The sequence below is a fragment of the Erpetoichthys calabaricus genome, chromosome 13 (assembly GCF_900747795.2).
Source record: "Erpetoichthys calabaricus chromosome 13, fErpCal1.3, whole genome shotgun sequence".
Taxonomy (NCBI): Eukaryota; Metazoa; Chordata; class Cladistia; order Polypteriformes; family Polypteridae; genus Erpetoichthys; species Erpetoichthys calabaricus.
In genome coordinates this window covers 44,162,545-44,190,188 of record NC_041406.2, presented here as the reverse complement: position 1 = coordinate 44,190,188, position 27,644 = coordinate 44,162,545, and the positions used below count along the sequence as shown (strand labels likewise).

Below are 27,644 nucleotides of genomic sequence, written 5' to 3'. Positions count from 1 at the left end.
CTGGGTTCGCTTCCCGGGTCCTCCCTGCGTGGAGTTTGCATGTTCTCCCCGTGTCTGCGTGGGTTTCCTCCGGGCGCTCCGGTTTCCTCCCACAGACCAAAGACATGCAGGTTAGGTGGATTGGCGATTCCAAATTGGCCCTAGTGTGTGCTTGGTGTGTGGGTGTGTTTGTGTGTGTCCTGCGGTGGGTTGGCACCCTGTCCGGGATTGGTTCCTGCCTTGTGCCCTGTGTTGGCTGGGATTGGCTCCAGCAGACCCCCGTGACCCTGTGTTCGGATTCAGCGGGTTGGAAAATGGATGGATGGATAAACAGTCATACTAAAAATGAATAATATAAAGTCAAGGTGGAATTGAAATGTGGACATAGAACCTCACACTGAAGTCAGCTACATTTATTTTAATATTCAGCATGATCCCTTGATTCAAAGCCTTAAGATTTCTCACACAATTCTGAATGTAATATTAATGTTAAAAATAATAAAAAAAATTTCATCCATCCAATTTCTGAACCCATTGTTTCCATTTTAGTATCTGAGGTAATTGAAGCCAGCTCACACTCCTGCAGACACTTACACTGGTTAATTTTATATTCAGCCATATACCTAACATACATGTCTTTGTGAAAAATTCATAAACAGGACTAATATGAGAATTCTCATGGAAGCATGGAAGAATATATTGTTATGGCAAAAGCTTAACAAGTTCAGTTATTAATTTAAAAAGAAACATTTTTTCTTTTGACTGTTAGATGAATTATTTTTTTTAGCAGTGGTTATGTTTATATTGTAGTGCTTTTTATTCTTTGTCATATTTATTGTTCATTATGAATACTTAGGTATTACAGTTCAACTATCAAGTGTTGAAGTCAGTGCTGAATCACACAAAGAAAGCATGACAAATTGGTAGCAAATTTACAGAAAGAGCTTATTTGCTTAGCTGTGAAAATGACATGTGATAAAATGATTTCACATTTTACTATGTAATGTTTTTGTTTTGTTTTTGTCATTAAGCCCAGTTTTTTGTCTGCACACTCTGCCAGAGATGAAGCAGCAAGACTAGAAGAGCGAAGGGGAGTGATTGAATTTCATGTTGTTGGAAATTCTCTAAACCAAAAACCAAACAAAAAGATCATGATATGGCTTGTTGGGCTACAGAACGTTTTTTCTCATCAGCTTCCCAGAATGCCAAAGGAATATATTACAAGACTTGTATTTGACCCGTGAGTTATGCCTTTAATGAATATTTGTGTTATTAGTCATTTTATATGTATACAGAGATGACTTTAAACTGGTCTTTAATATTTCCTTTTTATATCAAGCAACTTATTATGCAGTGGTACGATGGTGTGGTGGGTAATGAATCTAGTGCCCTGGGTTAGAATCTTGTAGCCAGGTTTTCCTTTCATATCTTCCAAGAAATGCTGGATAGGTTGATTGGCAAACCAAAATTTTTCCTCAGTGGGTGTATGTGTCTATGGGCTTAGCAGTGCACTCCCCTTCTATCCAAAGCTGTTTCCTGCTTTGTTCCCAGTGTGGCAGGATGGAAACCAGCAGCCCATGGTCCTGAATTGAATTAAATGGGTTTGAGAATGTTTGTTGTGTTACCTTTTAATATATGGAAAATGATTATCAAACAAAGTAATGGTTTGTATAGTGGTGGAAAAGTTAAATAAAGAAAAACATAACAAAAATTACAAATACACTTACAGGCACATACAGTACATTGCTATAATATGAATACATTTCTTGGTCAGATACCACATGCTTTCTTGTAAAAATATAAATAAATGTATTGTTGAGGAACTGTATTTATTGAGAGTGTTTTACATTTACATTTATTCATTTACCAACTTAAAAAAAAGAGATCAACATAATTAAGTAAACAGTTTGGGGTCTGTTTTAAGAAAAAAAAAGTGTTACTGAACAAAGTTACAAAATTAGCCATCACAAGTGAAGAGTTCTAAACCACAACACTAAGTTACTCTTTCCTAAGCTACTAAGAACTTTGCATCAAACCTATTGTCAGATAAAGAGATGTTAAATAAACAGGGGAGTTTTCAAGCGCTTCTCAAACACAGTAAGGGAGTCAGCAGTTTGAGTCTTTCCATCATTAATATAGCTGCAGAATACTGCTTTGGCATACTCTCTTCAGGGAACATTTTGATCTCCAGACTACAATGGCCGTAAAATTGGAACAATGAAGGAATGGAAAGCAATTAAATACTGTATTATGGAAAAATTACACTGCTAATGTGCAAGTAGAGTTACCAGCATCATTAAGATTTGATATACATAAACACAGACATGGAGAAATAGTAAATACGAGCACATTAGGAAAAGGTGACCACAAATAGAAAATCATGGCACCATAGCAGTTCAAAGAAGGGATAGATGCATATAAAATGAAATGCAAATCCTTTATTTTTTTGGAATTGTTAGTATTAGTTCACTGTGGAGGTTTTCTAACAATGGCTTGCATAGACTAGGAACATGACAACAGTATTTCTCATTTATTACTCGTCAGAGTAGTTTTCAGGTTTCTAATTTCATATACAGGTTGGTAGTTTTTTTCATGTATTCTCAGCAGGGCCATCTTAACAGCATTGTAAGCCCCCAAGCAAAGTAGTGCACTGGGGCTCCTACCTACAAAACACAACATACATAGATTAGCATGGGGCCCCTATGCTTGTGGAGCCCCCGGTCAACGACCCTGATTCTCAGCATGCTTTACAAGACAATTGGTTGCATTGAACAGTCACTCCAGTTACTCAGAATATCCTGTAAAGTGATTTATGTTGTAATGCACTATAAACTGTTTGCACAAATTTTTTTAGAATATTCTAAATATGTGAGTGGATTTATCATTCATAATTACATTTGCTTGATCAAGAAATACCTTGCTTGCTTTTCCCAATAATTCAAAGAAATTATTTCCCATCATTATTTAAATGTGTAAAGAGTATTGTTTATTTGAAGTGTGTGAAAGAAGTGTCATAAAAAGTGGGCAGAAGTTTATACAGTATCACGAATACATTAAAAAAACAAGTAAAACAAATGCTAGTTAAACAGTGAAGTATAACATGCTGCATTATTATACCGACTCTGAACTTGAGAAATATTTATGAAAGTGTCTGCAACTGCAACAACTTATTTTGTTTTACATGTGGAAAAACAACATACTACATTACATGGTACTTGTTTCAATATTCAGCAAAAGAAATACTAAGACACAGATTTGCATGAGTGTGCAAGTAACTGTTATCACACAAGTTTTCAGTTTTATGAAATACTAGGGGGCTTTGACCCCTGCTCACTTCGCTCGGCAACCCCCCCCCGGCCTGAACTATGCGCCAGCCACTTTGCATCTCTGCCGCTCATGTATTTGGATTTCACTTTCATCAAGCAACAAATCTTTCAATTCTTGCACATATGTCTCTTCATTGGGAAGAAACACTACTTTTCCCTAATGGCAACACGAATTAGACGATCTACAAGTCTCTGACTTAAAGTTTAAAATCGAACAATATATTCGATCTTTCTTTTTGTTCGTTTTTTTTGTTTGTGCTAATGCAAGCTTTACTGTCATTTTTTTGAGACTTTCGAATTTTAGTAATTTCATTATCTCTAACTTGCTCTGCATGTGTATCGCGCCAATGTTTTTGAATTCTTTACGACGTTCTACTTGGTCATCTACTTTTTGTCTTTTATTTCCGGCCCTGGGTGTGGTTAAATCTCTTGGCACAGAGTCTCGTCTTGTGCGACGTGAAAGTATCTCTCTGAAAAAGTCATATCTCATCCCAGGCTAAAAAGTCTTGTCTCGTCCCAGGATTTTTTTATTATAATAGAGAGACTTTATTAAGTGAAGCTGTGCAGGTACTACACCAGTAGTTATTGTACCACTCAAATTTCTAAAGGTAGGCCATGCAAACTGCACATAGACAGAACACCATACACATAATTTCATTATATCATATCAAGAATGTGCATTTACAGGAAAGCAACTCATGAAACTGATATTTAAATATACCTAACAATGGTGTTTTTTCCACAGGAAACATAAAACTCTTGCTCTTATTAAAGATGGCCGCGTGATTGGAGGGATTTGCTTCAGAATGTTTCCTTCGCAAGGCTTCACTGAAATTGTCTTCTGTGCTGTCACATCAAATGAGCAAGTAAAAGTAAGGGAGGCAGGCTTTATACTGCATGTTTACACCAGGATTTGACCCTTTGTTTGCTTAAATCTTAAATGAGTAAATTTAATTTTGATACAAAGCCTGAGTGTTTTGTAACCATAGTATAGTATAGCACTACAGTATGTTTTCTTCATTTTTAAAGAAGTAAGTAAACATGTAATTAAAAAGTCTTGAAACTTGTATTCTGTGTTGTCTATGCAGCATGATCACTAACTTTGAAAGTTGTAATGTCTTCCAACTACTAGTTTTGCCTATTTTTATTCTTTATGAAGGTATTGATTTATTCAATTTATTTGAAAATTCAAAGATTTGTAATTATTTACATGTTACAAAGTGTTAGAAATATCCCTTCAGGCCAGACATCTCTGCCCCAGTATCACCTATATTTTAGGACTTAATTTTTGCTTCTGCAAAGTTTTTCTTAAAATACAAGGTCATTGATAAATAAACATTTATTGACTTTCAATATTATATATTTGATTGGCCTTAAATCTGGGTTTTACATTTTATTCACTCATTGGTATTATTTTTGTAGAAAAAATGTTCTGCATAGTTTAAATATAATCATCTTCATTTAAGGGATATGGAACTCATCTTATGAATCACCTAAAGGAGCATCATATCAAGCACAGTATTCTTAATTTCCTGACTTATGCAGATGAATATGCCATCGGCTATTTCAAAAAACAAGTAAGTTGGTATACAGATATTTTTTATGTGAGGTAGTATGGTGAACTGTGGTTGGTGTAGCTGCTTCATAGTCCTGTTGCTGCCTGTCGCTCTATATGCTGCACCATATCTGCATGAATATTCTCTGCGTACTCTGTGTTGTCATTCATTGAAGACAATGATATCAAGATAGTCACTCTTTTCATGAAGCCTGCATTGTACTGAAAACATCACAATATCAACAGATTTTGTAAAATTCAGTACATTGCAAAATGCCTATACTGGGGCGGGATGCCTGGCTGACATAATGCATTTGTAAATTAGGAACTTTGTATTTTGATTCTTTAAGAACCTTGTGCATTCAAAACAACTACTTGCAGGACACTACTTACAGTGACAGAACATGCCATAAAGTGGTGGCAGTGTCTTATCCACAGTGGCATGTGGAGCTGCTGTGTTGTTGCCAGCATGAATTTATCCCTCATTTGCTCTCTAACTCTATTGCTTTGCCACCTGCTCACCCTATCTCTGTCCTGTGACGCTAAGGTACCACTTATGCCCTTAGCAACCACTTTGTAACTAGGCAACCATTTACAATCTATAACTAAAAGTATTCTCATTTCTGTTTACTAGGGAAATATTGACAGACACAAGCATAATTAGCTACAATGCAGTATTTAAAGTCTTAAAGATAACTGAATCTGTACTACCATTAGTATACTCTTTATATCAATGAACAAAGTAGATAACCTTTGATTCTTCACATTGGGCCCGTAATCAGTTTGTGATATTGTAATGTTGTTGGTAACATTGTTGGTAAGTATGAGGTCAGAGTTGCATATTAATGATATTCTAAAAGCAATCACCACTAATATGTTTAGTGACTGTTAACTCCTGGTCTTATCTTGCCATTTTGCTTCTGAGTTTCAACTGAACATCTATAAAGTTTATATCAGCTTAGAACTAGTCATGTGAAGTCAGGGTAGGCAGGGTAAGGGTACCTACTCTATTCTAATGAATAAAAAATGCTTTATGTTAGCCTTAAAACAAAAAGGAGTCCTATATTTAAAAAAATTGTTCTTTATTTTCTTTAATGAGGTTTGTCATTCCAGTGAATAGGCCTATACATTAAAATGCACAATTGCAATGCAATTCTCATAGTTTCTTCAGATCCCACTGTTTTACAAAGTGAGGATTTAAGAGACTATGGTGAAAGATGACCATGCTGATATTGGAAGGATTCTGTAGATGAAAGACAAAAGTTCCAAAGGCTAGAGTCGACACCACAGTAGGCAGAAGCTTCTCTTCTGTTGTCCTCTATTATTAAACCGGTCATTTCTCTTTCCATCACCATGGAAAGATTTCTTGCCAAAACTGGATGAAACTCTCTCTCCACTACGCTTCACTTCTTCTAGTTCAGGATGCTCAGTTGCAACACACGGCTGCCAGCGCCTTGAGTCTTTCCAAGAACCCAGAATGGTCTTCAGACTAGCAGCTGGAACATCAAAGCAAACTCCAATCTTGCCCTTTAAGAACTTCATTCAATGAATCTTTGAATCAACGTCTTCACCCAGCTGTTCTCTAAGGCCCCTCCAGGCATACTCAATGCTGTGCATTACCACTGAACACATCAGAGTCATTGTTACAAAGTCCACATCTCAACTAAGCAAAGAACACTGTTCAATAGATTTAACCCCGGAAATGTGTACTAGAGCAGCTGCTAAAGCTTCAATAGCCCCTCTCTCCTATATCAATTTTTCGGTTGCTGATCAAAAATATCCAACTGCAGAGGGGGGGAGGCAGCATCTAGAAATCCAACAGCATCTTTGCCGGAAGCTTTGATGATATCATTTGCAGTTGGGACATCCACTTGCTTGGAAGTTATTCCAACTCTTGTCTCTACAAATCGCAGCTGGTCTTCCTCCTTGTGCTGGTAAAAGCTGATACAGATTCAAGTGTGTCCGGCCCTGGGTGGTGCGCACTGAATGACTAAATCAACCTATGGAATGCCTAACCCACTAGCTGTCACATTTGTAGTAACCAGGACTTAAAAAGAACCATTTCTGAATCCCTTTAGTATAATTTTTCTCTGTTTCTGTGGAATGTCTCCATGCAAAGACTGGGTTTCCTGCTTAATTGAGGAGTTGATGGCCAATTCTTTGCTTCCTTCTTTGTCTCACAGATGATAATGGCTTCCACTGTATACCTGAATGATATCTCCAATAACTGCAGCTTGTTGAGACCAATGACATCCAATTGCAAGGTGTTCCGCAATTGTTGTGGTTTTTTTAGTCTTCTTCCCAATTAGTTCCACTTGCTCAAATTTTGTCCTCATGTATTTCTTAGCAACATCATATACCCAGTTAGGGCACGTAGCAGAGAATAGCAGGGTCTGTGGATTGTCTTCAGAACCCTTTTTGTAGGCAGACACCAAAATCTCCTCAACCTGCTCAGCAAAGCTAACGTCCAGCATATGATCAGCTTCATCCAGCACCACATGCTTTAACTTTGACAGGTTTAATTTGTTATTCCGAAGGTGGTCTTTAATATAACCAGGAGTGCCCTCTAGGATATCGATTCCATTCCTTATAGCGTCAATTTGAGGGTTGTAAGCAGTTCCACCATAAAGCATGCTATTGCCAGTTTTCTGGTTATATCTTTGAATTTTTTTTGCCAGCTCTCTTGTTAGAGTGAGAACCAAAACCTTTGGGGGCCTTCCCATTTTTCTTTCCAAGGCATCAGACTGGAGTTTTTCAATCAGAGGAATAGCAAAGGAAAACGTTTTTCCAGTTCCTGTGTGTGCTTGAGCAATCACAGCATTCCCATCATACACATAGTTAAAAATTTTGGACTGAATATCAAACAAATATATAATGCCTCTGGCTTTCAAAAGATTTAGTTTTTGAAGAAATCCTAAAATTAGAAAAACCACCCTCTTTTTGTTCTGGAGTTTTTCCTTGACTTCTGTTTCATTGTCACCTTTAGGGCTTGGTTCTTCTTTGGAATGAGAAATTAACTGCATTTTTAATGTTAATTCATTGAGAACTTGTTTTCTCAATTTCTTTTCATCCTTGGAGACTTTTTTTCCTTTTTTGGTTTTTCATGATGGTTCTCCTCTCAGCTGTTAACTTTCAAAGCTTCTTCTGTGTCCATGTTTGTCACTGTCAAAGTAGATCTTTCCTGGCATTTTACCGGAATAGAGCGACCCAAAGGCAGACAAGAGACCCTTCTGTCTCCACCACAAAATTAGAAAGGTTCTTTATTTTCAAATATTTATTGGTTGTTAAAAGCCAAGAGAAAGTTTTGGTAGCTTTTTCTTTCAAGATCTCCCTAAATGAATGAACCGATTTAATAAGATTTGTATAGGCATTAACAACTGACATATTAGTGAATCTACTGTAACAGTCAAAAGAACAATGTTTTGCTGCTTTTGCATACACGCTCACTTGGATTGACATGCTATGCCTGATGTTTACTTGAATATTCATGGTGACCCACCCAAGGTCTCCTTGTTTGAATGAAGTGCTTCAAAAAGACTTGCACATGCACAGATGATTGGATATTTGTGAATATAATAGTGAAAAGCACAATATTCTTTTTCTTTTGTTTATATTCCTATTTGGATTAATATGCTGCATCTGTTTGACATATATTTGAATGATCCCACCAACCTTCTTATGGTCTCATTGTCAGTAAATGTTGTTTCTACAATGCTAATAGCTCATCTTCAGCAGTTTTCAACATTTGTTTTAGGGAAAGATGAGATATAACAATGACAACCATATAAAAGTACTCAAAGACCTCAGTCAAACCAATGGGCAGAAAATTATGAGTTCCTTTTAGACCAAGTATTAGTAGCACAAAGACTGGCTGTGTTGATATTCTGAAAGCAGTAAGCTGTTCTAGCAGTAAGGTATTCTGCTTTCCCAGTCAACTATTCTCACCCAACTTCAGTGTACGGTCAACCTTACTAAGAGCACAATGAAAGCGTGAAAAATCACAAAGAACACTAAAGACATTTGTAAATCTACTTGGTACTGAATGAACATTGAAAACTTAACATCAGTATGCATAATCAGAAAGTAAAAGAAAACTGTGTGATTCTAAAAAGCCTGATTGATGCAATGTGCTATGTAGCAAAACACAAATTAACATTCTTTTGAGTTTATGATGGCCAAAGAGGTTAAGAAATTAACAATACATTTAGAGTTGCCAACTGTGTTTTTGGGAATGTCAAGTAGAATTTATAATGTTTTGACAGAGGCAGTCACTGATGTGCTTAGAAATGATATCAAAACAGCAACTGATTACAAGACATTTCTGTTGCTGTTAAAGTCAAAGAGACTCTGATGTAACCAACAGAGCCTGAATCTCAGTAGTTTTAGGACATTTCCAATTGTGAAGTTAAGGAATCTTTTTTAGGAACTGGCAATATAAACAATGACAAAAAGGAGTTGCTATAGCAGGCTGTGTATTAGGTGCTTTAGAGAAAAATAAGTTGTTAATAAACTAGTACAAGCAAAAGTCAAAGAAAAAGTCCTTGAAGCTTTTTTGCTCACAAACTACACAAAGGATTTTCCCAGTCTGCAAAGTCCACCACAAGTATAAAATCTTTTTTATGTCAGTTGAAGACTTAGCATCATTTCCAATAATTACACAAAATGCACTCTTCTTCTGAATGAAGTGTTGAAATGACACATGCCAAAGAAAGCAACTCCCAAGTGAAATTCCAGCTCTAGGATTGTATAAACCATCAACATCTACCAGGCTGATCTTCATAGTTGTTCCTGATAATAAATGCAAACTGTGAAGACTGGAAAGGAGAGATCCTCGCCACGGCCTCTGGATTTTATCTGTGACTTTCCAATTTTCATCTCATGGGATAGGATTTTTTAATGAGACTGACACCCCATTTTCTGTTCTTCAGAATAAGGTGAAGGGTATAGCCTTCTGCTTTGCTTATGTAAGAGACACAGTGAAGTCATTGGACTGTCAACGTGAAGACTTAGGCCTCTTTTATGGTCATTTTCAGCAGGGATGCATTTTGGACTTAATTTAACAGAAAACAAGAATCACAGCAAGCAACTGGTTAAAGGGGAGAGGAGCAAGCTCTACTATGAAATACTGGACAACATCACCTTGCAGATTAAGACCAGGTTTGACAAATTCGATGAGCTAAATATTTTCGGTTTTGTGGATTGTGCAAAGTTTCTTTAGCTCAAGACTCTTTTTAAATATGGAAACTATTTTGAGTTTTTGAGACTCATCTTAATCTTGTTGGATTACACAGATCCCATGTGGTCAAAGAAAAATCGCATGGCCAGCTCCTCACTTTAGTGACTGAACATGACAGATGGTTTTGAAGGCAACAAAATTACTGAACCTAGTTTTTAATGGTCCCAGCTACTACAGTGTTTTTGCAGCAGTCTTTTTCTGCCTAACAGTGTATCAGTACTCACAGTCACAACAGTACTGAGTATGCCATCCTCTCGTCTTTGGCAACAAAGAGTGACTTGTGTAACTGAAAGCCATGAAGAAATATTTCTACAATGGTATGATAGGCATCTACCTACAGAAGGTTAGGCACGTGCAATTAATTTACAAGTAATCTTGTTGAAAGGGTAAGAATACATTTTTGCATTTACATTTTCAGTTACTTGACATGTTTTATTAGTCTTCCTGAACATCCACCACACACTGTAATTTTACAAGACTTGCACTATTCTTCACTATTTTCTCTGTGATGAATGTTAATTTATAGCTTGGTTCTGTTTGTTTCTCTTCTGGCTGTTGTGGTGCATAAACATGACATGTTCACAAATTGTATAAGATTATCTTGTTCATTTCTTTAAACTTGTTCTATGTCTTTATTTTAGGGCTTTTCCAAAGACATTAAGGTACCAAAAGAAAAATATGTTGGCTATATTAAGGACTATGAAGGTGCTACCTTAATGGGTTGTGAACTGAATCCAAGGATACCCTATACTGAATTTTCTGTGATCATAAAGAAACAAAAAGAGGTACTAGTTTATGCATCGTCACATTTTTTATTAACAGAACCACATACAAACATATTAAATTTAATGCACTACTATAATGTGTTTATTTTTAAGGGTTTAATAAATTACAGTTCTGTATACAGTGTATGCATTTCAGTCAATGACATCCTTATGTAAATAGACTTTTTCATTTATTTTTTGTAATTTTTCATATTTTTGCACGTATTTTTCTTATATTAGATTGTAGTCCCCCAATGAGTGTTGTCTGGAATGTTCTACTTTTTGCTAATAGTGCACCCTTTGTTACTTTTTCAGATAATTAAGAAGTTGATAGAAAGGAAACAAGCACAGATTCGAAAAGTATATCCTGGGCTTTCCTGTTTTAAGGAAGGTGTTCAGCAAATCCCCATTGAAAGCATTCCTGGCATAAGTATGTTATTCAGATATTTAATTGTACTGCATATATTCCTACAAATAAAACTTCTAAGTAGGACTTAGTTGTTTGTTGTACAGAGAGTGTTAGTTCAATCTTTTAAATAAACTAAACACAAACATGAGATATTTATAATTTAATTAAACAAAGTGTGTAGCTCAAAGAATATAGAATTTGTGCGTATGGAACCAAACTACCGCAGTGTGTTTTTAAAAATAAGAATAGGCATTTATGTGGTCTGCATTAGCATTTAAGTTTTATTTAGCTTAATAATACTAAAACATATGTGAAAGTCTGAACCTAGATATTAATTTATAGAGTGGTGTAAATTAGTGCTGTTTAATTTAGGGGTTGTTCCAAAAATACATTCTTACAAGTGTAAAATCAAAGGTTCGCAGATCTTTAAGTGTTATTCAGTCATTATGTTGATGTCATTAGTAAATATATTAACTTGTTTGTATGAAATCTGAATTGAGGAAAACCTTCTAAAAGTATCCTTTATATTGTTGACATTGCACTGTGAGGAAATTATTGCCATTTTCATGTTTCTGCTCTACATATATTTCATTCTTTTTGCACTTATGATTTCAGGGGAAACTGGATGGAAACCTTTTGGAAGAGGGTATGTGTATATTGCTAATTTTATTTTAAATGTTAATTGACATTTACAGCACAGAATAACTTTTGTATGATGACTGTCACAATGTTAATACAGTGATACAGTAAATAAAATACTCAACAAAATGAGCTACACTAATTAAATTTTTCATTGGCAGTATGGTAACATTGTTGTCTCCTAGATTCTAGTTTTAGTCTCAGCTTTTTCTCACATTTTCCAAAATCTTTGAAGAACTTAAGCACAGTCAGGAAGTATATTTAAAATGTTTTTCATCCCGAATTTGCCTGACGACAAAGATTAAATACTGTATGTTGATTCCTTTACCAGGCATAAAAACAAAATTGCAGTTGACTGATTTTCTTTAGATTCCAGATTCTTTTTACCTGTATTCTTTCCACCACCTTTATTACCTGTTTCAAAAGCGTTATCTCTATGGCCCTTACTTCAATGGACCTCCTTTAATTTGCATACTGTAATGAGCAAACTTCATTTCAAATCTTCCTTCTTTCACACACAATTATGTTGAACAGGTCTGTGAACCATTCAACTCCAAGATCTTCTGCTGTCTTCAACATTTTCAACACCTTTACAGTTGAGCTTTACCTACTTTGTATTAATCTTTTTCAGTACTTTTGTAACATCCTTGTTTGAAAATTTACAGCTTGGTCCTTCTGTTTTCTCAAAGCAAACATCATTACTCCATTCATTCTCCTCATTCAACAACTTCTCCGCATACTTTTTCCATTTGTTATTAATCCCATTACTGTTAATCACCATGTTCCCTTTAGCACTTTCCAAGCAATTCACACCTACTACATGCTCGGTTTTTCATCTGCTTTGTCATCCTCCACATTTATTTTTCCTTCTTAATTCTGCAGTTCACTTGCAAACTTGTGTCTTTTAGCTTCTTGTGTCCTTGCATCTACTCTTCTAGCATTTCACTTTGCTTACTTTTAGCCCTGTCAGCTATTTTCTTCATTTATTGACATTCCTTATAGCATATCCTCATTATTTCAATTGCCATCTGTACCTCAGCAGTCCATTACTCTGTTTTCTTGTGTCTTGGCAGTCTCTCTGACCAACTGCAGATTTCTTCTGTTGTTTCCAAACAGACATTCTTCATTGCTTCCCTCATGCAGTTCACACCTGATAATTCTGAAACCTCATTTGCTCTAGCTACCAGTGTTTCCCCAAATTTCTTAGTCACAGTTTCCCTCATTTAAATTCTAGACCTTCAGCCTTGGTATGTACTATCTCTTACTTTTCGTCATGCATCTAACTAACAGACCTCCTTTAAGTCAAGCAATGCTATGAAATTTCTCCATGGATCACCTTCACATTTTTCACCCTGCCATGATAAACTCTTCTCACCAACAAACAGCCTATTTTGCTTCCTGCATCACCTAATTCATATGTCACCAACTTGTTTTCCTCCTTCTTAAAACTGGTGTTGCACATCACCAAACTCCATAATTGTCTCACCCTCAGGTCCTGGTACTATAGCTAAAGCCCCCATGGACTCCCTCACAATCACCAGTGTCAACATTGCCATTCAGGTTGCCATTCATTATAGTCACATTCCCCAGAAGCACACCTGATGTCACCTCTGTCAGCATGAACCAAAATGAAAATAAGCTGGAACTTTATTCTTCAGTTGTATACCAACAATCATAAAAACTGCAACAGACTTATTCACCTTTTTCACTTCCACCACTTTGTCAGCCAATATTTAAGACAAAAGTATACCAACCCTTACTATCACGTCTCCCCTCCCAGAAAATCTTGTACCTTCCACAATTTCCACTAAGCATTCCTATACCTCTACCTTTCCATCTTGTCTTCCCTATGGAGCACATATGTACTCTTCTTTGTCCAATTTACCTGTCATACTCTCAGCATTCCAAGTCACAATGCTTATACTCCATCCTTCAGATCTCTAACTCACTACCTTTCCTTCATGTACCAAGCCACCAAACTGGCTTTCATATGTGCAACATGTCTATCTATGACCAACATAAATTGAGTTTTTCCAGTGACCTTATTCTAACCCCAGAACACAAGGGATATGTGATTTAGCAGCTACAGCAGTATGTTGCAAAGTGTTTTTAATACATTGCGGATATATTTAACAGGCTCACTATCGATTGATTAGACTCCCAAAAATAATTTCATTTTTCATTTCTTGAATTTTTTCATTCTAATTCTGGTGCATTCGGGCAACAATTAACACATACCAGGAATTAGAATGAGATGCCAGCACATTTCAGGGCACTTTTGCACAACTCCCTCATGCAGGACTACGTTGGATGTCAAAGGATTACCCATTGAAAAAAAAAAACAAAAACAAAACAAAAATAAAAAAACTATATACTGTATACACATGTATATATAATGGTATTTTTCCCCTAACATTTTTTCAGTAAAGATGTGGAATCATAAATGACTCCATCATGTGTTTTTTTGGCACATGTAGGCAGTTGCATTTCTTAGATTCCATTATAAAAAGTATTTTTACTTACTGTAGCTTAAATGCATGTAAATATTCCATGCTTTTATTATTTTACAATTTACCATTATATTTTTGCAAATTTATGTAGGCACTCAGAGAACTACGTATGAGAAATGGAACAGAATCTATCTACCGTGTTTCCCCGAAAATAATCCCTAGCATAATTATTCAGGATGCTCATAATATAAGCCCTACTCCGAAAATAAGCCGTAGTTAAGCAGGTGACTTTGGATGAGCGATAAATGCATACCGCTACCGTATGTACACAGATGAACAGGAAATAATACCGGTATTTTGCCCCCCCGACAAGATGAGTGCAAAAAGAAAGCTATTCTGTCGAGTACAAGAAAGGAATTGTGGAGGAGTCCCAGGGCAAAAATCTTACTGCTTTCAGCAAAGAGAAGATGTTGGATATCCAAATGCACTACGAGCAGGCTACATGGACAAGAGGTGCTCATTTAAGGAAAGCTCTATTGCTAGACATGAGAGATTGGGGGATATTATTCTAAAGGAAATGAAGTCGCAAGAAATTCATAATGGAATTCGGGGTTTGGAGAGTTATGATGATGTTTCAGAAGATGATGACATGATTGTATTTGAATAAATGTAAATTTTTGTTCCAGAATACTAGGGGGTTGTGCCCCCAGATCGCTTCACTCGCCCACCACCTGGGGCGCGCTGCGCACCAGCCACTTCACGTCTCTGCTGCTCACGTTGTGAAGGGGGCCTGAACGCACGCTACAGAGACGCGGTCGGATCAGCCACTGTCTTACTGCTGTTGTGCTACGTGTCGATCATTTAAAAGCATGTGCAGCAGCTGTCCTTTAGTCTCACTGCCTTGTCTTGTGAGTCATTAAAGTGTCTCCAAGAAAATCACGTATCGTCTCCTTTCAAGCCTTCCAAGATTTTTTTTATAATAGAGAGAAATGTAGATTTTTGTTCATGAAAAAACAAGACATCCCCTGAAAATAAGCCCTAGCGCGTCTTTTGGAGGAAAAATGAATATAAGACCCTGTCTTATTTTCGGGGAAACTCTATCTATCTATCTATCTATCTATCTATCTATCTATCTATCTATCTATCTATCTATCTATCTATCTATCTATCTATCTATCTAATTTACTCTTTTGACACAATAAATATTTTTGAAAAACTGATGTTACACCATCATTTTGGCATTTTTAAGAAATAATGTTTTTAATTTTCTGCAAAACTTTCTGTGGATTGTTATAGTTATGGATGAATTATGTTGATTTTGGCAATGTTACAAAAGACACAAATTCTAAAATATATATATTTTTTGATTTAAGGAAAGAGTTCAAGGACCCCGATCAACTTTCTGCTGTCTTAAAAAGTATTTTGCAGCAAGTAAAGGTCTGTAAGTTGCTAAGATGTGTTTCATTTTAACTTATATTTCTTAGAAAATGCATGATTAAATGCTGCATGTTGTATTATTGATATATTTTATATTTATCTATTTTTATAGAGCCATCAAAATGCATGGCCTTTCATGGAGCCAGTCAAAAAAACAGAAGCACCAGGGTACAGCGATGTGATACGCTTTCCCATGGGTAGATATAAATTTGATTATTTGCTCGAGTTAAGCAATAATCTAGATTTCACTTCAGTTTCCTCTAGCTTTTATCAGTAGATAATTAATAATAGACAGGCAGGGATAAACTATGAACTATGTATTAAGTTCAGCGTTTATCATTTTACATGCTACATATTAATTTAAACTTGTTGTGTAAGCAATTACCTTTCTTAAGTATGCTTACATAAAGCTGTCACTGAGCAGCATGAACCGTCTTGAAACTACCACCACTTAGAGTATCATCTCCTCTTTGAAAAGGTATCAGATGGGCCAGCCACATCTGATTCTGCTTTCTTACTTACGCTGCATATTAGAGTTAATTAAAATCAAACTTTAAAATTAATAGAATTCAAAAAATAAAATTATAAAATGTAGTAATGTGCATATACTTGAAAATCAATATACCCAGTAGTTGGTTTTCATTTAAAGTATTTGCATATTAGAATATGGGAAATAATTTAAAACCAAAATTTTAAAAAAATCAAGAATAATTCTTTATTCATAGATGTATTTAGTTCAGTTTAGTTGTTTTTTGTGATGCATTATATACTGGGTCAGGCATTCTCAAGCTGTTTTTTTGGCATGCAATCTCCAGGAGTTGAAATGTTTTGAAGTACCACCATTTTTTCTGTTAAATTATTAAGTGCTGAACTGTTACTTAGCTAAACTAAAAGTGACATTTCTTTACTCCACTTCCCCGCAATTACATTTGGGTATTTTAACAAGGTATTACATGTAGTTTATTTTTGTTTGTGTCTGTGTCATTTAATTTTTCTCATATGTGCAGTGCGTTTTTAATTAATTATTTTTTAATTTAAGAACACTAGTGTTGTTTGAAACGGAATAAAAATTTAATACCATTCTAAAAAGTATAGCAGATCAAGCAAGTTTACCAAAACTAAAAATATTGTAATGTTGCCAGACTTGACCTAACAGAGAGAGGTGCTGTTTAGACTATTTGTGCACATCATTGGAGCTGAGGAGGTTGGGGATACAGAAAAAAACCCCAAACATTTATCGTTCCCAGCTGCCTTGGTGCATTGATCCTGACATGGATCAGCTTAAGGAGATGGGGATCAAGAGGGAGCTGTTACCTCGAACCCCATGTAAGCAGTAATAGTCCTTAAATTGGCACAGGCAGGAGTTATGTATGAGGAGGGCAAGGCCACTAAAGAGAAACAGGAGTAAAGTCGTGCAGTAGGAGCTCAGTGGAGCAATGAAACTAAATTACGGTCTCTGATTCGGATTGGGATGTATAATACAGTTGGCAACAACTGGTACAGTTCAAATTAGGGGCCTGTGTGTTTAGCTTTGGCTCTAAATTGTTTTATATTGCTAGTTATATTGCTTCTTTAAATACTTCTGCTGTTACTGTGTAAAATTAAATGTAGTTCAATTTTTCACACTAAAATAAACTGGTTAAAATTGGTAATGGTATATATCTTTGAGTGATCTCCAAACATTGCTTTGATCTTTTAAAGCACTAGGGGGCTCTGCCCCCTGCTCGCTTTGCTCGCTATGCGCTAGCTACTTCATGGTTCTGACGCTTGCGTATGGAGAAGTGGATGTACAATTTAAATAGATTGTTATTTTCACAGGAATTGTTACATGTGCATAATAGAAGTAACTATTTTACATTACAGCAAGTAATTAACCATAGTAAAAAATACTATAAAGTAATAAATTGAAAAAAAATTGTTTCATGTTGCGTTAGAGGTATTCGTTGCGTTATACGTTTTCGTTCTGTTTGGCTTTGAAATTAACACACAAATACTTTTTAAACTTACACTTTTACAGTAAAACTTCAGTAAAAGTATTTTTTGAATGAACTTTTCATCAATAGCGCATTGAATTTTGATTCCGTGTTTGGACTTACATCATGACAATGCAATGTATAACTGCCCGTGAGTGAATATCGTTTCTTTCTATCTAATAAATAAACCGACTTTTTTGAATGTTTGTCCCTGTGATTTGTTAATTGTCATGGCAAAAGCTATTCTAGTGGTAAACTGTAAACATTTTAATACAAATGGCATATCAAGATCTCCTTTGGTGTCTACTGTTATGCACAGAAGATTACCTTTCTTGTCGCCTGTTAAAATTTTACATGTCAGAAATGTTCGACCAATTTTGAATACAACTAATCTTGTCCTACTGCATAGCCCATCACTCGGACATAAATTACACAATAACATTACGATACATCATTCTTCCACACCATCACCACCAACTGTTTCAGAATAGTCTATTGATATGCATTTAACCAATTTTCTGCGTAACCGATAGACAATTTTCACATTAATTCGTTTGACTTCATCGTTTCTCAGTGCTAGGATTGCCCATGTACTCATTTCTTCTGTTGATTCCCCCTTCGGGATCATAATAAGTCTTCTTTTATTGGGAACTTGAAGTAAGGAAAATGTAAAAATTTATAAGAGCTGAGAGAGCAAGAACTGTGTCTGACAAAAGCATTCACACGAATGAGAGGTGAGAGGACCGTGAGCGTGGTTGAAAATGATTGAGAGGAGGACTTGAAAAAATCTCTTGGCAATAGTCTGGTCTCCCGGGACTTGAAAAAATCTCTTGGCAATAGTCTTGTTTCAAGATTTTCTTTTATAATAGAGAGATATGTATGGTGCATATTTTAAAGCAAAGACAGTTACATATACAGTAAAACAAATAATATTATAATGGTTTTTGCAGCTATGTCAGTTCTTTCAAAAATGAGAATTTTATGTATATTACATAAATTAATGAGAATCCTAACAAGTCTTTTTTGAAACTAAACAAACCTCATGTTTATTAAATACTTAAATAACAATATACATTTTACAAGTTACTAAACAGACAGATGACTGGTTTTATGCAATATGTGTCTAATGCATTTCAAATGACCAGATATACTGTATATGCAAAGATATGAAAATGTTGTAGGAGGATAAGCATACAGTATTGCAGCTCACATTAGACTAATCTGAGTTCAGATTTTTAAAAGTGCTTTGAGTAATGATCTACTTAGCCATCATTGAGACGCATACTGTAAAAAGGATTTAAATATCTTAAATGAAATCAAGCTTCATTTAGAACACAGAAGATGTTAAAACTATTATCACTTTAACTATATAATGTAATGCAACTTTTATCAAGTTACACTGTACAGTTTATTTTCTTCAGTTGCATAATGATACTTTATTCCCAATTTTCTTTGTTCAGACAAGTTTTCAAAAATAAAGAAATTATGATTTATAGTCAGTTTTGTTGAAGGCAGAAATAGTATGTTTGAATGTAGCAAATGTTAAAATGGATCTTGAAAAATAAAATATTTGAAATTAACATTCTCATCATTTTTCACTGCAGATCTGAAGACAATGAGTGAGCGTCTTAAAAATCGGTATTACACAACAAAGAAGCTCTTTATGGCTGATATGCAGCGGATCTTTACAAACTGCAGAGAATACAATCCCCCGGAAAGTGAATATTACAAGTGTGCAAACATTCTGGAAAAGTATTTTTATACCAAAATTAAAGAAACTGGTTTAATATAGAAACTATACAAATGTAGGGAATGGTAAAAGCAAATACTCTCAAAAATTATTTTTTGCATTTGTCGTATTTTTAGGTCTTGTCAGCTGTTTGAAAGCTTGCATTCGAATGTATCTGATGTTTCTTAGTCAGTTGGCTAGAGAAACACTGGGATTTGCCAGTCTGCCAGACCGTGCCTGCTAGGATATGATATTACAAAATATTTTTGATGCTGGTAGGACAAGTAAAGATGGCTGCATTTATACACTGTGCACACAGCTGTGCTTGCAGATATATTCTGTTATTTTTGCTATTTTTGCTTATTCACCTATATACATCCTGACTCCAACTAGATTTTCTATTTGCTAATCCAGTTAAATGCAGCTGCCCCTCATTGTACTCTAGGGTTCGGGGCTTTAAAGCCTGCTAAACTGGTTCTAGTTGCCACATCTGAAGCTGTTGCTTCATAGTATTGTGTCTGCTTATTTAAACCTTTGCTGCCCTCTGCAGTTACATTATGCCTTTGGGCACACTATTCCACCAAAATACAAAAGAATATATTTATGTAGTTTTTGACCACAAAAAATTATATACTACCTCAGGTCAGAAATAAGTGAAAATTCCATATACAATACAAATACAAATTAGCTCAACATGCTACCAGTTACTATCTTGTATTCATCCAGTGCTGATCAATGCTGTGGTACATAATGGTACATTATGAGCCTGCAACCATGCAGCTAACTCCTAAATTGCACTGTTTATATTGTGAGCCACATACAGTATAACAAGGACAAGCAATGAGATACACATGAATGTTAATAACCTAAGCTAACTGGAACTGAAACCAGAAAAAAGCAGATAGCCTGGATCCAGGTATGTAACTCTAAAGTAGGTTTTACTTGTACATTGATTACATGAAACAACTCATATTTACATATACTGTAACCCACATGAAATAGTAAAATACAGCAGTACTATTTTTTTTTCTTTTTAATGCTTTATGTATTCTTGGTTTCCCCCCAAACACATGCATTCTCATTTCTGCCAACTTCCATACTGTTTTAATTATAGGTGTTTCCAAGTCATGCTGAAAGTATTACACTTGTGAGCCCACTTTGGATTAAAACGTATTAACAAAACAAAAACCATCAGAATACACAAAATGCAAAAAGTGAAGCTTTCAGTATAGTATTAGGAGGTATTTATAGACTGTAAATAGTTGGTGAATGCAACATGACCTTAATTAGATATCAGGTCAGCACAAGTGTCCCATACAGAATAGGAACTAATGATCTCTAGAAACTTCACAGCTTATTCCAGGAATCTTAAAGAAAAATGCAGTAGAAACAAAACACATACAGTACCAGTCCTGTCATAGTTTATTGTGGTTTCTGATTGGCAGTAGTCCTTTGTTAGTATTGATATGAAATTCATGGCAAGTATTCCTTATCTGCCTGAACTCCTGAATTGATGATCTGCTATTTTTTCGTAGTATTCATGCTGTTGGCATATGTTATAGGACAGACTGGAAATAACAAGCCTTCCGGTGGGAAATTTCACCTGAATGCTCTTAAAAATGGAAGCTTCCAACTAGAAAATTAGATTAAATTAACACAACATTTACCTTCTATCTACTTTATTAATACAAAGTAAAAAATAATAATTGGGCTATTTTATTTGGACAGACCAGGAAGGAAATCAAGTGGCCTCACATTTCTCCCAAAATTAGACAGTCAGTCAGTCAGTCATTCTCCAACCCACTATATCCTAACACAGGGTCACAGGGGTCTGCTGGAGCCAATCCCAGCCAGCACAGAGCGCAAGGCAGGAACAAACCCAGGCAGGGTGCCAGCCCACTGCAGTTCTCCCAAAATGTTTACTGTCAATTTGCAAGAACACAGCAAAGTGGGAAGGTGAGAAATTACAAATGGCAGCACTGGAAATTCACATAGCAAGTGAACAAGAACTGCTAGTGCTGTGTTTCCACGTCACAGAACTTGGAAACTTCATTCTGGGTTAATAATTCGTCTTTAGTATGAGATCCTTTCACAACAAAATTGGTGCTCCCAAACTATGGATGAATTTTTTGAGCAAGGTTAAATAAATGCACAAATAAATAAAAGTACTGTGAAATGTGACAATAAATAAATAATAACAACTTGAAATGGGAGTATAAATAATTAAATGTGTCATGAAATAAATTTTTTATTGTTAATTTCTTTATGCATTTACTTCTTTATTTGTTTATTTCAGTCAAACAGACAGAGCATGAAATTGGCCCTGAAATGAAAACTGACATTTACACTTGTCAAAGTTGAGAGGGTGAGCTCTAGCAAGTACTGCTTTTTGATTGGTGAATTATACACAGAGTTGACAAATGTGGTTTGCATGATTTAGGAATCATGTGGCTTATGCACATGCTCAACGTTGTGACTTTGCACGTCAGATACAAGTGCAAGAAAAAAATGCCTAGAATTACTGCAGGAAGCCACGTGAATTTAAGGAACTCTGAATTCGTCATTATTAGTTTGCATCTGAAGTGCCTGCTGTAAATGTGTCACTTGATGGCCAAAGGTTTACATCCACTTGGTGATTCACCAATCAAAAAAGTACTCACTAGAACCTTTGAAGTGAAAGGGACAGTTTTCATTTTAGGCCTTATTTCATGTTCTGTGCATCTCACAGAAATAATAAATGAAACAATTACATATTTGGAAATATCAACAAAAATGTATTTGATGACACACTTAATTATTCATAGTATTTTTATTTATTTGCATTTTTTATTTAATTTTGTCCAAAATATTCCTCCATACCCAAGTTCCTAAATATTTTTGCGGATATTTGGATAATCTGAGAATTATAAATGTTGACATTCAGGGGTGAGCAACTATTATTTGTGATATGTCTAATAAATGAATTATAAATAATTGAAGGTACATTTAGGGATTGTGACGTATAAATCCAAATTGCAAAGGGTATGGGTATGAAAAGATATTTCGAAAAACAAGTAAGAAATGCAGCACACAGATAGATGTGCCAAGTTTAATAATCATATCCACATATAAAAGTTTAAAAAGCTCAAAATATTAGAATTTTCTGCTACATCCTGTAATATCAATTTGTTATAAAAGCCCATCAAGATGCCCTCCTTACACTTTATCTTTATTGTTAAAAGTGGAGCTTCTGTAGCTTTCTTTTTTCAGGTATCAATAATGAATTAATCTGGACTGTCACATAATCCAGCCCATAATGATAAAAGGAAACTTAAAATGGACTCTTTGATTCTAGCCATTCTAAGTAATTTTCCCAAGTGCTTTAATTTTTGAGATATTAGTGATTTTATCACAAATCCTGAGTACATAAATACCCACTATATGCATAACATGTACCAGAGTCAAATTCTTACTTCCATTCATTTCTATAGAAGTGAAGTTTCTTGTATTTTTTACTTTTACAGTCACAATGATTTAATCAGTACAAGTTCAAGCAGCAGAAGGCCTAAGCTGGTATAAGAGAGGTTTGACACTAAGCCGTTGCTGTATGCACAGCTCTGCAGGCATTTCACTGTTTGCTTTCAGAAGTGACTGTCAGACGAGTAAAACAAAAAACTATACAAAATATAGACATGACCTCTCTTGAGGTAAATTTGAAACGAAACCGTAAACTAATCCGTAGTTGAAGTTCCACAAGAGGTTTCTCAGTTTTAAGACAGATGAATTTGAAAATTCACCAATGCTTTTCAATGGGAATTTTTGAAATTAAAAAAAAATATTCAGGGAATCACAATAAAAATTTAATCTTTTAACAAATTTCCTTGAAGAATAAATACACCAAATTTCAACAAAATTGGTCCACTAGAGGCAGAGTGCATAAGGACTGACAGACAGACAGGCATGAAAATGACCGTTCCTGCTTTTCATATTATAATACTTATAGCAAAATCACTGCTTTCTTAATGGATAGCATGTCATTATCGAGTACTAATAAATTAGGCACAAACCGCAAACAAGGATAACAATTTGGAGGAAGTAAGGCCTAGACATGGCCTATACAGTATATAACTTTGGGATGAACAAATGCATGGAGGCAACATCAATAGAGAATAAGTGGACCAAGATTTGAATCCATGTATCAGGAACATAACTTATTAATTATTTGTGAAAAGAAAAGCATGGAGTCTGTGTTAAAAGTTCTCAGCACGTCAGTGACCTGATTGATAGTCATTCAGTAATGCAAATGGAAAATTACTTAACGACACCAACCAGCGCATAAAATATTAGTCCAAAGAGGATTTCCTAAGTTACAATTATAGGGCTCTCAATGTCACAGTCTTAAATAGCAATTGTTAATGTCTCAAAAAGTAAAGCAGATAAAAAATACTTTATGGCACAAACAAATAGGCCCGGGATAGAAGTCCATAAATCACTTTGGAGTCTGGCTGACATCACATACTATACTTAAATGAGTAATTTCTAATTTTATAAAGAGTTACTAGTTCATATTCTTTCGACAAAACAAGGCGGAACATGTAAGGAAAGAGTCTTTTATACAGAGTGTAGGGGCAAATGTGCAGACCTCAAATGGTAAAAACCTGCATAATATATTAACACCTGGTTTAATTGTTCTAAAAATTCAAACTACCGGTAAGTCAAATTCATTGATTTTTTTAAACTATAATTCCTAAGGAATGATCATGCAAAACATTTATGCTTTTTATAGAAGACTAACCTTCAGCATTTCATGTACAACTACTTAAATTATTACTAAGGAATTTACAATACTAAAATGAATGTATTATGGAATAACAATATAAATGACAGTTGACTTTTGTCTTTTGCACATGAATTTTTATTATAAATGACATATGAAGCTCTAGTGGAGTCAGCTCACTTGTAATATTTTAAATCTTTAAAGAAACTTAACATCAAGGGTGATATACCTTTTTGCAATTTCACATTTTGGTCATAAACAAGTTACATAAAGAATACAATATCAGGAATAATTGACAAGTGTAATTTTTTTTTATTTACAATGCACAAAGATTATAACATAGACAAAAAGTTAAAGGAGTATTAACAACATATAAAAATGTAAGTATAAATAAACTTGTATTTCTAATGTACAGCACAGAAAAGCGTGACCATTTTCCATAGGTTAAAGTTGAGTTAATTGGCATGACGGAAAATCTGTAGGACCCAATCAGTCCGTAAAGGCCCAGTGGGTGAGGGTTGTTGTTTTAGCCAGTTCTTGATGTTAACTAAATACACCTTTGTTTTGTCAATCTGGAAATGCACAACAGGATTGGTTTTATTTTTAAAAGAACTGAACAACCATGCCTAGACTATAATGAATCCAATTTTTAAGAACTGACTGTTCAGTTTCTTGTCAGAAGTCTTTCTTAATCGGTTTCTAGCTAATGATCACAAAACCAGAAAGAACGCTGTAGTAGCTGCTGCTGTCATTGGCATCTAATTGACGTTATTTGAAAAATCCTACCTTTACTTACCTTTTCTCACTCTCATTTTGCATTCAGTGCAGTGTGAAGTTTTATTTAACTTTTTAAAATAGAGCTTAAACTCTAATTTGTATCTAATTAACAGAAATAGCGAGGACACGGACACTAAATACTAAAAGAGAAGCCGCCATTTTCACCTGAAAATATTAGTAGGTAACAGTGACATTTCAAAATACTGTAAATAACATGATACATTCCTATGATCTGGAAAATGTAATCATATTTGTTAAAATTCTGATAAAAGGTAAATATCTATTGTAATGACACAGTAGATGTCTAATACAGTAAATGAGAAAAGAGATTGAATTAAAAGCAGGACTTACTTAGAAGAAAAGTGACATACATACTAAAGAGGTGAACACTTGGCAGTCATTTAAACATCTGAATAAGCATAGTTTTTATTCATATCTTAGTAATTTTTGGGAAATGCTGTAACACATTAAAATGTTCATTAAGAAAATCAACATTTTATCCAAATGGTCTTAAATACAGTAAGATAAATTAGGTTCTTTTAATTTTGCTGTACATTTTCAACTGATTAATTTGTTGTTTAATACAGTAAAAAAACAAGTTGCCAAATTTTGGAAGGTTCATAAAGCTGTCTTTTGAGAATATCAAAACCGATCAATCTTGATTATTATTATTATTATTATCGCCTGTCCACTTTCTATCCAAAGCAGAGTGGCATGCTCTGTTATATCATGAAGACTGATATCTCATTCATTTTCTCTACCCACTTTTTGCCATGCAAAGGATTCAGAATGCAGGAACAAACTGAAGACAGGGTGCCAGTCTATTAGCTGACACACTCACTCGAACAGATTTAAGGTTCTGAATCAGCTTTATATGATAACTTTTAAATGGAAACTATGGTGATAAGTTAATCGATGCCAAAATAGTAGAAAACTGTGATGAATAATGGTTGAAATTCAAAATAAAAAACAGAGGGCACAAAGAGGTTCCACATTTCACCAGGCTCTTTTGATGTGTGGTTGTGTCTGCATGATCAGTAGAGCCTAAATTATTTTTCCAAAAAACAAAATGCACTTTGTAGATCCTTAGTATGGACTTGTTTACCTTGCAGACTCCTAAAAAGTAACAAGCGCACCCCCGGTAAGGCAGACAGTGTAAAAAGTGCCACAGTATTGTTGTATAAAATCGGAATAAGCTATAAATGCAAAGAATCGGAGCACCGGTGCTTTGGGTGCAACTGCTGTCTTGGCAGCAACTGCTCTTCTTGTTTTATTTCTCTGTTCGCCATGCAGTACAAAAATTTACAAAAGCACTTAAGTAGGAATTATGCAAATCTGAACAGAACTTAAAATGTAAATATAATTATTTTCTGAGCATTTCCTGCTTGTCGGAAATAAAACATGATTGATGCTATTATAATTTTTCACTGGCATTATTTAAAGAAAAATCCCCTTTATTTATGGTATTTCTATTTCAGGGGCTATTAGTTTGGTACAGAGGCAAGGTCTTAATTGTATAATGTCTGGTCAGTGTCTGCCTAAAGATGTATAGTAAGAACTTGTATTTTGATAAAGACTGTGCAATAATTAGTAGTTTTGTGAATTTGTATTTAATATTTAGGAAAATATGTATTTTGTAAAAGTTGTAAAAAGTAAGATCTTTATACCTCCTAAATGGTTTACAGATTTTATAGAATGATTTAAGTAGAAAATAAAAAGATCAATGAAATCTGAGCTGTTGCATACATTGTTTATTTGTATGGAATCAAATGACATTATAAAAATTGTCACCTTTTTTCCAGTAACTGAAAAATAGACAGGAAGAGTTTTTGAAAAACTCAATCATTGGAAAACTACAAAAGTGCTGATCAGATCATTTCAGAAGTGACCCAAAACAGAGAAATGGCAAATGCTTTCAGTAGAACATGAAGACAGAGAAATGGACTAATAGTGCAAGGTGAAGTACATGTGGAATGATAAGATGTTTGATCATGCAGAGTGGTGTTTATAAACTAAGAATATACAGTGCCTTCACAAAGACTCGCACCCTTTATAGTTTTCACATTTTGTTATGCTGCAGCCTTGTGCTAAAATAATGTAAATTCATTTTTTCCCCACACACATCAAACAACACTCAATCCCTCCGAATGATGGAGCGAAAAAAGGATTTTAGGAATTTTTGCACATTTATTAAAAATAAAAAACTGAAACATCACACTGACACAAGTATTCAGACCCTTTGCTATGACACTTGAAATCTGGCTCAGGTGCAACCTAATTGATCATCACTGAGATGTTTCTGCACCTTTTTTGAAGTCTACCTGTGGTCAGTTCAATTGATTGGACATGATTAGGAAAGGCACACTCCTGTCTCTACTAGGCTCCACATTCCAACAAAAACACAAACTGTAAGGTCAAAGGAATTGCCTGCAGAGTTTTGAGACAGGATTGTACTGTGGCACAGATCTGCAGAAGACTAAAGAACCATTTCTGTAGCATTAAATGTCCTGAGAGCACAGAGCCATCCATAATTATTAAATGGAAGAAGTCTGGAGCAACTGTGAGTCTTCTTAAAGCTGGCTGCCCAGCCAAAGTAAGTAATTCGAGTAGATGG

At 35.0% G+C, this 27,644-nt stretch overlaps 1 protein-coding gene and 1 pseudogene across 3 annotated transcripts in view; one reads left to right on the top strand and one right to left on the bottom strand.

The window, feature by feature from the left end:
* The window catches only part of kat2b (K(lysine) acetyltransferase 2B), a 61,554-nt gene extending 34,790 nt beyond the window's left edge, over positions 1-26,764 (top strand). For 2 of the 3 annotated variants that reach the window (XM_028818181.2, XM_051936037.1), the window contains exons 10-18: positions 1,011-1,219; positions 4,051-4,177; positions 4,772-4,882; positions 10,738-10,881; positions 11,176-11,290; positions 11,885-11,915; positions 15,732-15,795; positions 15,908-15,992; positions 19,373-26,764. In XM_028818181.2, the coding sequence (XP_028674014.1) occupies positions 1,011-1,219; positions 4,051-4,177; positions 4,772-4,882; positions 10,738-10,881; positions 11,176-11,290; positions 11,885-11,915; positions 15,732-15,795; positions 15,908-15,992; positions 19,373-19,560 (1,074 nt within the window). In that variant the 3' untranslated portion in view covers positions 19,561-26,764. The remainder of the gene's footprint in view (positions 1-1,010; positions 1,220-4,050; positions 4,178-4,771; positions 4,883-10,737; positions 10,882-11,175; positions 11,291-11,884; positions 11,916-15,731; positions 15,796-15,907; positions 15,993-19,372) is intronic. The other variant, XM_051936036.1, reaches the window with a different exon arrangement.
* On the bottom strand, positions 6,174-7,883 carry LOC114643085 (nucleolar RNA helicase 2-like; annotated as a pseudogene).
* Positions 26,765-27,644: the final 880 nt, after the last annotated feature.